The sequence below is a fragment of the Dunckerocampus dactyliophorus genome, chromosome 15, assembly GCF_027744805.1.
Source record: "Dunckerocampus dactyliophorus isolate RoL2022-P2 chromosome 15, RoL_Ddac_1.1, whole genome shotgun sequence".
NCBI lineage: Eukaryota > Metazoa > Chordata > Actinopteri > Syngnathiformes > Syngnathidae > Dunckerocampus > Dunckerocampus dactyliophorus.
Window position 1 is genome coordinate 7423477 of NC_072833.1, and position 15744 is coordinate 7439220.

Here is a 15744-nt window from a genome sequence, read left to right on the forward strand (position 1 = left end):
TAACGTAATAGTATGCCACAAAAACCAAGATGCTAAATAAAAATTAAAGACTTAGTGGACTGGATCTGTTTTGCATTAGACAATGGACCTTTGTTTATAATGCATGTTTAATGAGCAATTTATACAAAACATTAATAAGAGCAGCACATTCTCTCAGGCTTATGTGTTGTTGTTGTTGTTGTTGTTGCACCAAGGGCACAAATTATTGTTGCAACACGTTCAATATTCTGGGAGGCAAAGAACAGAAGAAGCTAATGAATCCAGGCCATTAAAGAAAAACTGATTAGTGTCCCAAAGGCAGACACATTGTGCTGTGACATCAAAATGCAAAGCTGATTCATAAACATGACGCATACGGCAACACTACTAATTTCGTTTATTTTGAACATGCAAAACAATTTACATAGCAATACATCACGTTTACACTTGCACGAAAAAAAAGAGTAGGAAGAAGCAATGCTTATTTAATCCTACCCCTTCTCCGTTGACTGATAGTTGTTCCCTTCCTGTGTTTCACATGTACCACTTAACCAGTTTGTTCTAAGGTGAATGAAAAGGATGAAATAGAGTGTTCGGTGATTCAAAATAACTGGATAGCTGAAAAGTAATTAGATGCCTTTCATGCTTTTTTATGGCAGAGGGCATGGGTTCGATTTGTGGCCAGGGTTGTGTTAGGAAGGGCAGCCGGCGTAAAAACTAAACCGGTCATACGATTGACTCGCTGTGGAGATCTCTGACAAAGGAAAGCTGAAAGTGAAAAAAAGAAAAAGCAAAGTTAAAAAAAAACAAACAGGAAATATATACAATGATTGAATAAGGGGGTAAAAGTAGACTGAACCTTTTGAGGGTCAGAGGATGATACAAAAAATCAAATGTATAAATTAAAATGGAATGATGAACAAACATACATTATTTAGAGAAAACAAGTAGGTGAAATTGGATAAGGCTGCGGCACAGCGGTTGGGAATCACTGCTCTAAATGGAATTTGTGGCACCCCCTATGCGTTGTGATATCATCAAAGTTTTATAATCATTAGACACACGACTTATGGGCAGTTAGATGCGATTCGACTAAACTCCCTAAAGTTAGGTTGTGTAAGGTTTAATAACTGCTACCATGTGGTGGATTTGTCTGAAATATAATAGCCTCGGTTAGCGTCCGCCCTGGTTAGCATGTTTTTTGGTTAATGTTGAAATTTTAAACCACAATTTTGCCTCTGTTTGTGCGCATTCTCCCGTTAACGTACAATATGCGTGTTGTTAATAAACTGCGTGATACACTTTAAACACTTTTCTCAGACGGGCATTAACATTTCTCTCTTTTAAACACGCTCTCAAAGTTAAAATTTCTTCAATTTTAATGGTCACCCTACTAGGTTGGACGCAAGAAATTATTAAGTGACTCATGGGTATTCACTCCTCTGACCGTGCTTCGTCCTGCCGCTGTTCGACTGTAGCGTTTTCGTATCCTCGTTAAAACATATCCCTCGTGCTGTCGTTGTCCTCCTCGTCCTACTCCTTCAAAAGATGATTCATTTAGCCGGTTAGTTTCTTCTTCTTCTTCTTCTATTGTTTATTGGCGGTTAGCAAGCACCTCACACAGTTAGCTCGTTTGTTAGCAACGATTGACCACAGCAGAAAACGGCACGACAATGGTCTACAGTCAATCAGGACGCCAAACACAATGGGCGGATTCTCCCTTAGCCAATAAGGACTATTGTAGCTCTGTATTTAGCCGGCTATTGTCTTCTGTGGGTTCCTAATATGCTTGTAGAGGCACACAAACACATACTGAGAAGAGGTGGCGCTGCACACGTCTTCAACATGAGTATACAACACCCTCTACTGGTAGCAGTAGTAAATACAATAACAGACACAGACAACAGAGCACCGATAGATTGCCCTAATACACCACAAGGACGCAGAACACACAGAAAACCAAAACATGCAAAACTGCACTTAAAAAAATCTGCGAAACAACAAATCCACGAAAAGTGAACCGCGATGTAGCGATAGAACAATGTGCTTGCATAAAACAATTCTAAATGCATATAAATGACGAATGGAAGGGATAAATGGACTTCAGGTTACTTTCACCTTCACTGAAAACGTGACTGTTCAAAGACACGATGTGGCAGCAAGATCAACCACCACTACCTTCCTGTTTTCAGCATCACATCTTCACTGAAGGTAAAAGTCACCTTAAAGGTTCATTTATCCCTTTCATTCGTCATTCATATTTACCATAAATTCCGGTGTATAAGCCGCTAACTTTTTTTTTCTTAAATTTTGAACCCTGCAGCAGTGTGGCAATAACATCTCCTTTGGGTGTATATAAGGTGTATATACACGTCCCAATATGACTTAAAAAAAAAACAAAAAACTTTTTAAAGTTTTCCCATCAGGCATTGCATCTGAGCAACACATTCATTGGGGCGCTGCAGTGACATCAGCTTCCCTCTTTTTACTTTGGGCTCCGGGTGCTCTGGCTCCTGCTGGTGGACAGGGGCAGCATTGCAGTGCCATTTTCCATGCTTTCTACAGTATGCTCTCCTCCAATGAAATGGTTATCTCAAATGAAATGAATTATGGGAACACTTTAAAATGTTGTTTTTTTTTCGTCTAAAACTCGTTTTGATACATGTTTCTATATTTCTGAGGAGTAACGTTTGAGGGTTAGTTGCTGTGTGATGAGTTTCATGTTGTTTGTAAGATGAAACCGTGAGTCAGACTGTTATACTAAGAAATGACCTCCTGCAATTTCCAATGGGTTGACAGGCTTGTTGTGAGTTTATTCATAGCTCTCGATTGTCTCCTGTCAAATGAAGAGCTGACTGGTCCTCACAGAATGCCACAACATGCCACTTTATCATGTGGACACCATTGCAGGCTTATATAAGAACATAACTGTTTTTTCCTGTAAATTTAGTGGGTGCGGCTTATACACCGGTGTAGTCTATACATTTACTACATGTATAACTGTAAAACTATAAAAATGTTTTGTGTTAAATTTTTGGCTTTCTGGAAGGGATTCATTGGATTTACAGTATTTCTTATGGGGAAATTTGATTCTGTTATTTTGTTTAGAGTCTGACCTTCCGGAACAAATGAATGACGCTAAAGGTTCCATTGGTCAGTCATGTACTGTATGTACTATGACTGTATATGTCTAGGAGGGTTCAAGAACCAACAAAATCGAGTATTGAACGTGTCCATTTGTGACATTTGGCCCCCTGCTTTTAAGTAACCTACTTTTTGCTGTGACTTTCTATCCCCACTGGCTCTCTGACTCCATTTGATTACATAAACTCAGCATGGACTTGTTTGGTCTCAATCCAGTACAAAAAAAAGACATGAGTTCTTATCCTTCATCTCCTTTCATAACTAATGAATATATCAGACTCAAAAGTCTCTTCTTGGCATCATCATCGACTTTGTAATAATCACATGTTTTTATGTGATTATTATTATTATTTTGTATTTATTACATTTCAAATACGAAGCCGTGAGAGGGCCTCACAGCCTTGAAGTGTGATTTCACCAGCAATGTGTTTATCCTATAGTCCTGCTTGCAGCTTAGTGCAAAGTTTGCTCCTCCTTTTTGGTGCCTTCAGTCAGTCAGTGTTTCCAAGGGAGCGACAGGAAAAGACATATCGCCGTCACAGAGAGTGTCGTTCGTTGTTCGGTTGTGCAGGTGTCATTGCAGCTGACAGCCACATCCGAATGAAATCATGCCAATTTGATTGTTTTTTTTCTTGTTTTTAGTTGGATGGCACCGTATTTTGAATGTTGAAATTCAATGAATTCATATTACTGTATTGTATTTTGTTTCATTGAATTTATTTGATTTTGTATTTTATATTGCTTTTTTATTTAGCAAAATCTAATATTTTTCCAACACTTTCCATACCCCAAATTTCTTTATGATTATGCATAAAATATGAACAAACACTGCAGTAGTTATTAAATATTGTGTCTTATACAACAGCGATAGAACCCATGGCAGTTTTGTACGATTTTATATAAAAAGCCTCCAACCTGTTTATGTTTACTGCATAGTACTGAGTCTCCTCTTGCTTTAAGCAATGCTAAAAGTGTTGATTTGTCATATATTTCCTATGTACCTCTCCTGAGGACTGAAGCAGGTAGGGTGATGCACATGTGCAAACTGTCTTAATGTTTCAAATTCCACTGGAGGGGGTGGGTTGCGTGTGCATGCTCCAAATACCAGAACACACAAGCCTGTGTTGTGAACAGTGGTGTCCATCACACTGCATTAATTTTTGATGCAACTTTGACAAGCTTTCATTCATTAGTCTTGCACGTGAGCCAGTCCAGGGCCTCCAGCTCCAATAGAATGGAAACTCACACCAGAAGGATTGCAGAAATTGTACTTTTCCTAACAAGCAGTGGGTCGACCGGGGGCATGCTCAGCAGCAGCATTGTTAAAAAAAAATGCAGGCATGTAAATGACCTCTTTTTGGATTACACAGCTCTGGAGGGAACAGTCAGAACAAGGTGAATGGAGCTTGGAAACCGCGTTAATTAAACAGCGAGAACCATTTGCCAAATGGTGCCATTATATTGAACGGGCTCCCATTAATGTTGCTATTTTAGCAATATGAGCCACGCTTTCATTAAACTTTTGCAACGTTTCACTTATGGATAGTCAGGAAGTTACATTTATACTTGGCACTGAGAAGATGAAATGTCCTGATGGAGGATATTGATCAAGGCAGTCGTCGTTAAAGCTAAGTGCGTCTAACCACAGTAAGATTTGGTTATGTAATATCATATTTTTGGTTTTAGCGCCCGTCATAACTCCTAATCATGTGATATAATGTATTAGGAAAAGCGTTGTCAGTCTGCTGGTAAAAAGGCCCACAGCTTTTAATACTTCTTTTAACTCCATTCAATGTCATACAAAATGTGAAATGCTGAAATTATTGACGCTAACATATTCTTCTGCATGTCCTTTTCCAAATCCCCTTTTCCTGGACACAATTATGAGCTCATGTAGTCTCAAAGAACCATATTTGCATGATTTGCGATTGCTATGATATGCTTTGATATGCTAACCAACATTATAATTAGGGTTGGGCATCGAGCACCGGGACTAACATTCCGATTCTTATTTCGATTCCTAGATTCCATGCCCACTTCGCCGAAGAAATAGCCGCAAACACTGACGAAGAAGAAGCTTGCGAGCACCGGCGATGAAGAAACCGCAAAAAAAAATTTGGCTCAACTTCATAAAAAAGTGCAGTCGGCTCATTGCAACTGATGGTTATTAGCAAACAGTAAAGAAGAACTGGTATTGGATATACTGTAATTAGATGAATATTGGATAATTCGGTGGCGAACTGTGCTTTGTTTACTAACAGCTGTGAACTGTAACTGTGCGCCAGGTCTTTAGCTCCCCCGGAAACAAAAATATATTTTCATTGCTCAATTCTGCACAATTCTTACATCCGGAAAAACACTTTATGGCTGCCATTTTCAAGAAAAAGTGACAAACGGTATGCTGGATACTTGATCAGCTGATATACATCAGGGGTGTCCAAACCTTTTCCACCGAGGGCCACATATTGAAAAATGACAGGATGCAGGGGCCACTTTGATATTTTGTGAAGCAACACATGGAGATATGTTAAGAAGTTATATCAAGAAAAGAAAAAAACTGTATCTCAGAAAGTGTATTATTAGTATGAACTTTGATGTTTGCTCTTTTTTTCCATTATTTCTGTTGATTTTTAAAATTTATTTCAACTTTCTTCTTAAATAATCTTCATAAATTGTCTTTCGTAATATTATGACTTTATTCCCATAATATCAACTTTTTCCCCAACCTAATTTTCCAAAAATTACATTACGTTACTTTTCTCCATTTCTCATATTCCGACTTTTAAAAAGTAACATACTTTTTCGTTAATATTTCATCTCTATGCTACTAAAATGATATTATTTTTTCCTCATATTACAAGTTTATTTTCGTAAAATTGTGACTATTCTTCCTTTAGAAGACAACTTCTTTCTCGTAATATTTTGACTTTATTCTAATAAAATTACAGACGTTTTTTCCACTTATGCTGTTTTTTTTTTTCAATTTTCCAATTATTTCAACTTTCTTCTTGTCTTTTTCTTCTGTAGTTAAGACATTATTCCAATAATATTTTGACTTTATTCTCGTGACATTATAACTTTTTCCGCAACCTCATTTTCAATTGTTTGTTTCTTATAACATTATGACTTTTAAAAATTTATTTTTTCTTTAATAATTACATTAATAATAACATTTTATGCGACTAAAATGGGATTTTTTTTTCTTGTAAAATTACGACTTTTTCGATTTTTAAATGTTTGCTGTTTTTTTGTTGTTTTTTTTGCCGTGGGCCAATAAAAAACAGCTGCGGGCTGCAAATGGCCCCCGGGCTGCACTTTGGACACCCCTGTTATACATGGACATCCTGAAGGTGTGACGTGTGAAATTCAAAGGATCTTGTGGAAATCTCACAAGATTTAGTCGCGGCCTAAAAATGAAAGCAGGGCTCTTTTAAAAGCACACCAACCTCATGAGATGGCGCTTCCACATCAGGCAGAACAAGAGTACAGCATTTTAAAACATAAGTCTGACAAACTGTAAATGCAGGATCGGGCTCCTTTAGGAGGTTGTGCTAAAGAATATATCATTGTTTTAAAAGCTATACCAATCCCTCCTATACATTTCTTACAGTATTTTACCACTTCTTTATGCCATATATACAGTACACATAAAAAAACACCTTTTGAGCTTAAATAATGAAAAATGACAATCCAGTACAAAAATGCTGCAAAGTATGTGCATTTATTGGAGCATATTCTGCAAAATAGACTTAAATAACGACTAAATAGTACTATGCTAACATGAATGAAGGATTTACTTTTGCAGTAATGTTGGAGTTGAACCAGAGGGTTTTTTTTTTTTAATGATGTCCCGTGTAATGAGAGGCTACCTGCATTGCTTCATTAAAAGTCATCATGTTAGCGTGAGAATAACACCTCGTCCCTAGAAGTGCTAAGGTGCTCAGATTGGTCCCGATGGGATCCATCAGCACCAGCCAATTTCTCCGCCACCGGAAAAAAGGCTCCTTATTTGTCCTCCCTGCCACCGAAACAATTGTACAATCATCTGAAGTGGTTTGGGGGGGTAAAAAAAAAAAAGCGTGCAAAAAAGGTTTAAGGTTTCACTTTTTTACTCACAAATGAAAAGGCCGTAAGAGGATTTTGGGGGAAATTGTGATTTGCTGACTCACTAAGAGGTTATTTGCCATGCTTTAAATCCTTCTGATGTAACACTACTTTTCATTTTGACAAAAAAAAAACATGTCATGCCTTCAACCTGTCCAAGCAGACATTTTATTTGAAAACAATGCAGTGTGGACGAGACACATGTAGAAGCAAGGAAAACAACATCACGCTTCTGGGCACCTTGGAAATGACACCGCACGTCTAAAAATAACAGACAAAGGGAGTATGTGGGTCAGCGCTTTTCTAATTCTGTGACACTGACTGAATGACACTTCACTCCGCAGCCTCTTGCTTTGCGAGGCGTTCGCAGGCCGCTTCTTTTGAGAATTGCTTTGCTTGTGACGCTACTTTTATCTGTAAAAAGGAGCGTGATCAAAGTCGACAGTTTTTTGTTATATCATATTCTAAATAAAGCAAGCGACTGGGTTGACACTTTTGAAATATGTTAAATTATTAGTCATCATTCAAAGCAAAACGCATATGATATGATACAGCTTACCATTTTTATGTGTATTACACTCCCCGGACACTCCATTGGGTACAAGGCTGCGTCACACATTTCGCTCATGTAAAGTTCCCCTTACAGTGGAACCTCGGTTTTCGTTATTAATTTCGTCCAAAAGGTTTGACGTACGGTGGATCCTCAGTTAGCGTCGAAAATTTACACCACAATTTTGCCTCGGTTTGCTTGCCTGATTAGCATACAATAAGACGCGCATCTTGTCGTGTTGTTAACACACTGCATGAGTCCGACGGTGTTCTTAGTGTATTTTTTTATCACAAAATGTCCTTCCTTGTCAGCATCCTATTAGCTAGTTAAACAAAATTGTCTTTCTGGAACGGATGAATTGGGTTTACATTATTTATTATATGAAAATTTTATTCGGTTAACATCCGTTTTGGTTAAAGTTGGACCTTTGTACGCTGACCAAAATTCCATGGTAATTTCTTCCAAAAGATTGGACAAAAACCAAAACATATGAAAACTAAGGCAGTTCCCCCAAAAAATAATGTAAAACCAATTATTCCGTAAAATTATAACAAAAAATTAATTTTAAAGAAAATTGTTATAGTATAGTTGTAGTTTTACATGCAGAAAACAATGCAAAATAAATCCTCATTGTTGATGCGCACTTCCCGTACATCCTGACGAGATTGAATTCAATAGTGTTTCTCACCTTTTTTATCGAGTTGCTGGCACTTGCAACTTTCTTTGGCCCCATGGAGAGTTATTGTTAGTCACACTCAATAAAAAAAATGCATGGACAATGAGTCAGCAACGTGTAGGGTACTTTGATTGGGCACTCGATTTCACGGAACAGCACAGTACAGGGCAAAAGGACAAGTGTGTTATATGCAGTACCGTACGAAGATCGAGACAGTGGCAACATTTTTGCGAACATTTCTGACAAAAGCTGAATCATACGAAAACTGAGGCTTACGGAAACTGCATGTCTGCTGGTTGCAGCTGTCGTGCACTCCATTTTGCCTCAATCGGTTAATCGATTTTTATGCCCATCCTGCGGTGGCCTCCCTCATACAGTATGTCACTTAGAGGACCCTAATGACAGATTTTTAGGAGATTTTAAGGGAAAATCTTGTCAAACCTTTCCACATGCAATACCACCTCAAAAATACTTTTGCCTGGCAAGTTTAGAATATGTGGTTTGTACTTGCAGGTACGTAACTGACTTGTGGTGTATGAGGTGGTTAATACATTTCCACAATTATTTCACATGTATACGTCTTTAATATATATATTTTTTAAAGTGACAGAAATTGGTTATGGTTCTTGAACCACAGTTTGATAATCAGTTGACAAACTTTGTCCACCAAGGGAAGCATACTGAAAATTCAACGGATGTGGACATGGTATGTACAGGTAGTGTAATATCTGTGACTTGTTGTGTGCGTGCATGACGCCAGTGTTTCAGCGTGGAGAGTGCGAGTGTTTGGCGCGAGTTGTGGCCGACAGCAGCTCCTGTGTGAATGTTCACTGCATGTGTTCTCTGCCTTTTAAAACAAACGGCTGAAGTACATCGGGAGTCAGCTAGCTAGAGATGATTGTGTTCATTTCAGTGTTAGCAGCGTGGAGAGTGCGAGTGATTGGCCCGAGTTGTGACCGACAGCAGCTCCTGAGTGAATGTTCACTGCATGTGTTCGCTGCTTGTTAAAAAAGTGACTGAAGTGCATGGTGAGTCTCTCCTTAACCACAAACAACGGCATTAAAGTAGTATTCTACACTGGTCACTAGGTGTCAGTACCACTGATGCGGCAACAGCCACCACAGGAAGTACGCAGCAATGCTACAAGAAACATGAGTCTATGTTATGCCTTATTTATGTGTAAGATGTCCTATTATCTATTTTTATGTCTACTATATTCTATTATTTGAGTGTAAAAGTGACTACAGCAGTGTTATTTCATGTCTAGAAGGCTCTAATAATGCTAAAAAAAAGTATTTAGAAGGTCGTAAACAGGTTTTCTATGCTCCAACTTTGAAAATATTCTATTTATCAAGAAGGAATCCTACTTTGCGGCACTTCACGGTCAGGTCTGGAACCAATTAACCACAATAAACGAGGGATTACTGCATATATATTCAAAGACAATATTTGTGTTATTTTTGCTTTATATTTCCCATTTTTGCTGCTTAGTTTTTGTGGGCGCACTTTGGGCGTCCCTGCTTCCCATAATGGTGACGTTATTCCGAGACATACAGCAACTGTCGTGTTCCTAAGGGTATTATAATGAGCTGAATCATGGTAAAGTGTGCACTTTGACCTTTTTAAAGTCTGTTTTCTTCCACTCACCTCCATCATTTTGGTGCTAACACATCTCACGAGACAAGTACGCTATTATAAAGCTATAAATGTGCATGGATGAACTATAGAGCTACATTTGCATTAAACAGCCACAGTCACCTTCAGTTGCTCCGTTGTCAGTGTAGCGGAAACATTTTGATCAGGAAAACATCAAGGTTTTGGTTGATTTCACACATACAGTACGGTGGTGTTTTCACAGCATACCTAACAATAGTCAGACAGACTTTACCAATTTTACGCCTTATCGAGTGTGAATGCTCCACCGCCCACGTTTCAATCATCTTTGTGATCTCTTCCTATGTTATCCGGTATTAGTGAAATGTGGACTACATTTTTAGCAATCCATGACCTTTTATTCAGGTTTGTACCACAAGGGTTGTGTCTGTGAGGGTCTGTCCCACTGTCCTGCTTCCATTTTTAAGAATGCCCTCAGTGGTGACAGGACTCATTACTGGTGATTTTGCAACACCCGTATCGCTGTCCTCTACTTGCGGCTCCAAGAACGCCACCCTTTTCCCGTTGGACCTCCTCTGTCCTGCCTCAACTTCCCTGGGGTCTGAGCAGAGCATCAAAGCTCGCCCGCCGCAACCTCTCGATGCCCCGCCCCTGTTCCCCGTGCATCGACACGGCGTTAGGTACAGGTAGAGCAGCACCAGTATGATGCTGACCACACAGGAAGCCAGGGTGGTGAAAGCCGTGTTGAAGTGTTCTGTCCCGCTCCGATGGGCCAGGCCGCTGGAAGCGACGGCGCTTGTGTTTCCCACGATCACGGTGACCTCTGGAGACTCGGCGGGGTCGTGAGGACGCCCACGTGCCGCTACGCATGTGTACGAGCCAGAATCCTCCAATAAAGCTCCTCGTATCTCAAGGTTGCCGTTGGGGAGGACGGCGAGGTGAGCGCTTGGATTGTGCGTTGATGAATTGAGCACAGTTGTAGGGGTCACCCAGAAGACGGCTGCATCCTTCATAGGAAGGGGTGCAAAGCCAGGACATGTCAACAACAGCCATTTACCTGGATCTACTTGGTAGCTTCCACCTTCAGCTGACACCTCATGCAGGCTGCAATTGAGTGTTGAGCCCCTACATGGGTATTCATCTTGAAAGTCCAACAGGGGGCGATACTGCGTCCACGTCCAGTACTCCAACAAAGCCAGCAAAGCACAGTCGCACACAAGAGGGTTCCCTTGCAAATAAATTCCACCATGTTGGCTTAGAGCGAGCAGTGCGTGAACTTCTACACTTGAGAGCCTATTGGAGGACACGTCAAGGAAGGTCAAGTTGAGAGGCCCCGCGCCATCCAGAAGACCTAAAGGGAGTGACGTCAGCTTGTTGCCAGAAAGGTAGAGCTTCACCAGGCTTTGGAGGCCGCTAAAGGAGTTGGGAAGGATGTGGACAATTTGGTTGCCAAACAGCAGCAGCTCCCTCAGCTCCTTGAGACCAGTAAAAATGGAAGCGTTGAGCACTGATAGCTTGTTAGATGAGAGGTCTAAGTGGAGGAGATGCGGCGTGGCGGCAAAGGCGTTCGCCTCAATTTGCTCGATATGATTACGGCTGAGGACCAGCGTGGCCAGCCGGTCAAACGTCCGGGTTATCCAATCAGCGGGCAGCACAGCGAGGGAATTGTGGCTCAGGTCTAAGCGCGTGGCATAGCCGGGGAGGTCGGAGGGCGGCGCTGACAGATTGCACCCGCTGCAGGAAACAAGATCGCTCGCGCAAAGGCAGCTCGTCGGGCAAGGCAGCGCCTGAGGAGGGAAGCCGAGACACAGGGAGAGGAGCAAGACGACAGCTGTAGGCTTGTAAGGGACGCCTCTCAGTTGTGACGCGATGGGACACATCCTGGTTTTCCCTCAGGATGGACTCTCAGGTTACTGTCTCACCTGGCTTACACATGTCAGGTTTACCATGAGGATGCCTTGAAGAGCTGGGGGGGATACACACAAAAATATATTTTTTTCCATTCCATTGTAGTCAGCATGCATCATCTTGACAAGTACCTTAAAATAGCAGTAGTCTATTCAATGTGCATTCAACATTAGGTACACATTTCAAGAAACCCAACACAATAAATCTGCCTTTACAAAGACAATAAGGCTTACTTTTTATTCAAACTTGGTATTAACTTAATAATATGTTTACTATTGTGGTGATTGCACAGCATATTCAATAGGTCTTCACTGGCTACCGCATTAGGTAAACATTTAATGAAATCCAACACAATAAATCTGCCTTCATGCTCTTTATACTGGCATTTGGTATTAATTTAACAATATGTTTACTGTTGTGGTGATGTGTTTGCACAGTGTGCACTCCCTGACTACAGCATTAGGAACAACTGCACATTTAATGAGATCCAAAGCAATAAATCTGCCTTTACAAAGATAATAATGCTGACACTCGCAATTCATTTCTAAGTGGTATCAAAATGCAAGCTTTTTTAAATCGACACCTCTCTGACAGTGTCCAGTACCGTCGTTCCTTGTTTATCGCGGTCCATTGGTTCCAGACCCGACTGCCATAAGTGAATTTCTGCGAAGTGGGTCTCAATATTAATAAACTGAATATTTTTGTAGTTAGAGCATAGAAAACCTGTTTATGACTTTCTAAATATGTGTTTTAACATTATTAGAGCCATGTAGACATGAAATAACACCCCTATAGTCACCTTTACGCCACACTGCACTACGACACTAATGCGCAGGCTACTGGACCACTGCAGGGACATAAAGAGACGGCCCGCTGCCGATAGCATACAGCAAAGTTACCGAGCTAACGAGTTATTCGCCAATTTATTTGTTCTCAACTTAAGAAAGTGTTTCAAACAGAGTGGGGAAGAAGGACAAAGTAAGAAGCCAAAACCTACCACTTCCACACTGAATTTTTTTCACTCACCATGGCTGACTTCAAGCAGTGTTAAGGTAATGTAATCTAAGGTAATGTTTCATCAATGTAACATTACCTAGTGACTAAAATACTACTTATCAATATTTTGGACTAATAATAAACATCCCGGATTACTGATAGATTCAAATTTTGCATGTCAAGCTCACGTCAGCAAAATGTGTAAAAAAAAAAAAAAAAAAAAATCATGCTTAATCTTGCAAATTTTCGCTCAATCAGAAATGTCATGTCTGCTTACATTGACTTCATGTCTTCTTACATTCAGTGATTTTCAGCCATCTCAAATGCATAACTAGCTGGTCTCAGGCAAGTCATATTAAAATGAGACCACTTGACATCCTGTACCATCAAGCCACACAAGCCATGGATAAACAAACCAAGACATTACCATCATTGTGCAATTCTAAAAAAGCATGGATTTTTAAACTGGACCAACTTTCATACATTTGCAGATTTATGCTTGACGTGTAAGTTGCTCCAGTACATAATCTAGCTCAAGCTCCTCTTGCACATTTCACCATCCGATCTAAGCGTGGAACAAGAGGATGTCTGAGAGGAGACTGTTGTTGTTTGCGTAAAAGCACATTTAGTCAGTCAGCCTGGTCTGTGAGAGGTGCCACAGAGTGGAACACAATACCAGATGATATTAAACGATTAACAACATTGAAAGCATTCACTAGGCATTTATAACAACGGTTTAACACCTGCACTGCACCTGTTGTGTTGTATACTTGATTTTATTTTTGTATTTTTATTTTTCTATGTGATCACTTGAACATTTCTCTGATGTTCCTATTGTTCTAATCAGCTTGTATTGTGTGGTTTTATTGTTTCGTCTTATTGTACGCACGTATTTTACTGCCTTTTTAACATCATGGCCAGGGGACCAGATGAAAAGCAGCCTAATTCTGGCTTTTTAAATTCATTTCAATTCATGCGTTTTATGAAACTGCATTGTCCCGTAGAAATACACTAATCTAAAAAAAAGGCTCCTGCCTCAGACTCGTTGCACATGCAGGTAAAGTGTTCTGTTAAGTGTAAAGTCTTCATTTTAATTGTTTTAAAAGTGCTTATGCAGGCGGCAAATGCGAAGCAAGATATTGTTTAGCTGTAATAGAGCAGCACTGGGAAGAACTGTGCAACTATGTAATTAAAGGAATGCCGTACAATCGGCTTTTAATAAAAAAAAAAAATCAACAACAGACCGCTCACCTTCACGCCCACGAAGCTGCCGCCTGTTCAACTCCGATCATCCACTCCTCCACGGTCGCGTCTGCATGCACACTCGCCTGATAGTACGCAGCGCATTGTGGGCTCTTTATCGCTGGAAAGCGCACCATTGTGCAGCCTAAAAGCAGTCTGGGCGTGTGTGTGTGTGTGTTTGTGTGTGTGCTGCCAGAAGGGAAACGCTGCATAATGAACTGTTCACCTGCAGGTCGAGTTGCGTGACGGCAGGGGGAGGGGACCAACGTGTGAGGAAGCGGAAACCGGAGCACGACAACGCAAGAGAGGAGGAACAGCTGCAGCTGCGCAACGATGCACGAACTGGAAATATCCACCCCACCGGGCATCCTGCAATTCTTTAGGACACTTGCAGTAAATATTGCATTCAAGTAAGCTTATTTTGCAATATGGAAGTTTCCATGCTTACAAACATGGCAGGTGCATGACAGTAGCTTATTATTTACGTAGTTTATTTGCAGTTTATTAGTATTGAATTCATCAAATAAATTCACTTCTCAAATATATTCTAATTTATTGAGCTGCACCTGCATAGTCTAGGTAAACATTTAGTAGTAACATGAATAACACAAATGCTAAAAACAATTGTTACGAAAAAATATACTTTCTTCAAAGTCGACAGGGCAAAAAAATACACTTTTATATCCGACGTCCATCAATACAAGAACCTTTTTTGTGTTTCTTTTTTTAGTACAATAGATCCCTACCTATTTTTGGTTCGGCAAAGATCGGATTTCTCCTCTTTAAATTATGATTAACTATGATTTTTAATAGTAACTTAAATGGTTTGACGGCACTATCTGCAGGGGGAAGGGGAAAAGAGTGCTGCAGCTATGAAACCAGTAGAGGGCGCAGTCGCACAAGTCAATTCACTCAACATTTTCCAGCAGGAAGATGCTTCGAGAAGACGTGATGTTGTGTAGCTGCACGTTTTGTAAGTACAGTACTGCCTACTGGATGCTTGTCATTGTTCTTTAATGTGTAAAACTGAATTGAAACTGTGTTTCATTACACTGAGAGGCACATTATAGGGTTTAGAGTATCAAAAATTAGCATTTTTATGGCTTTTTATGTGTGTCTACATTATTTGTATTTCTTAGCCTTTCGCTGGGGGTCTTGAGATGTAACCAGCGCGAATGTAACTGTGTATCATTTAATCACTGCTCTTCACGCATCAGCTTTTAATGCATGACATTAGATGTTATCTCCTGAGAAATTATGGAAAATGTGGAAAAGCGAAAGTCACAACTGCAGGGGGAGCGATGGGGAGATTTTAGAGTTTGCGTCAACATCAGTAGGTCACTTTACAAATACTATCAGGATAGTGACGGACATATCAGCTGGGTCGCCCTGGCAACAACAGCCTGGAAACACCACAGCAGCTGGACTTTCAAAATATATATGTTTTAATGTACTTTTCTTGCTGTTTGGTTCCTGTTCTTGGCATTCGCCGTGCTGCCCAGGAAGTGACACCAGACCCTCACTGTCTAAT

The 15744-nt window shown here is 40.2% G+C and overlaps 2 protein-coding genes across 3 annotated transcripts in view; one reads left to right on the forward strand and one right to left on the reverse strand.

The window, feature by feature from the left end:
* Positions 1 to 15744, forward strand: part of LOC129195027 (zinc finger protein 11-like) — a 92905-nt gene that overhangs the window by 63123 nt on the left and 14038 nt on the right. For both annotated transcript variants that reach the window (XM_054800718.1, XM_054800720.1), the window contains exons 4-5: positions 14446 to 14623; positions 15059 to 15186. The gene's annotated coding sequence lies outside the window, so the exon portion shown is untranslated. The remainder of the gene's footprint in view (positions 1 to 14445; positions 14624 to 15058; positions 15187 to 15744) is intronic.
* Positions 221 to 14463, reverse strand: LOC129195030 (amphoterin-induced protein 2-like). The gene is made up of 2 exons (XM_054800728.1): positions 14223 to 14463; positions 221 to 12033 (listed from the first exon to the last, which is right to left on the reverse strand). Exon 2 carries the CDS (start codon positions 11945 to 11947, stop codon positions 10469 to 10471), a length of 1479 nt encoding a protein of 492 aa, XP_054656703.1. The 5' UTR covers positions 11948 to 12033; positions 14223 to 14463; the 3' UTR covers positions 221 to 10468.

Coding starts and splice junctions, on each gene's coding strand:
- LOC129195030 (XM_054800728.1), bottom strand. CDS start 11,947: ATGTGTCCCATCGCGTCACAACTGAGAGGCGTCCCTTACAAGCCTACA.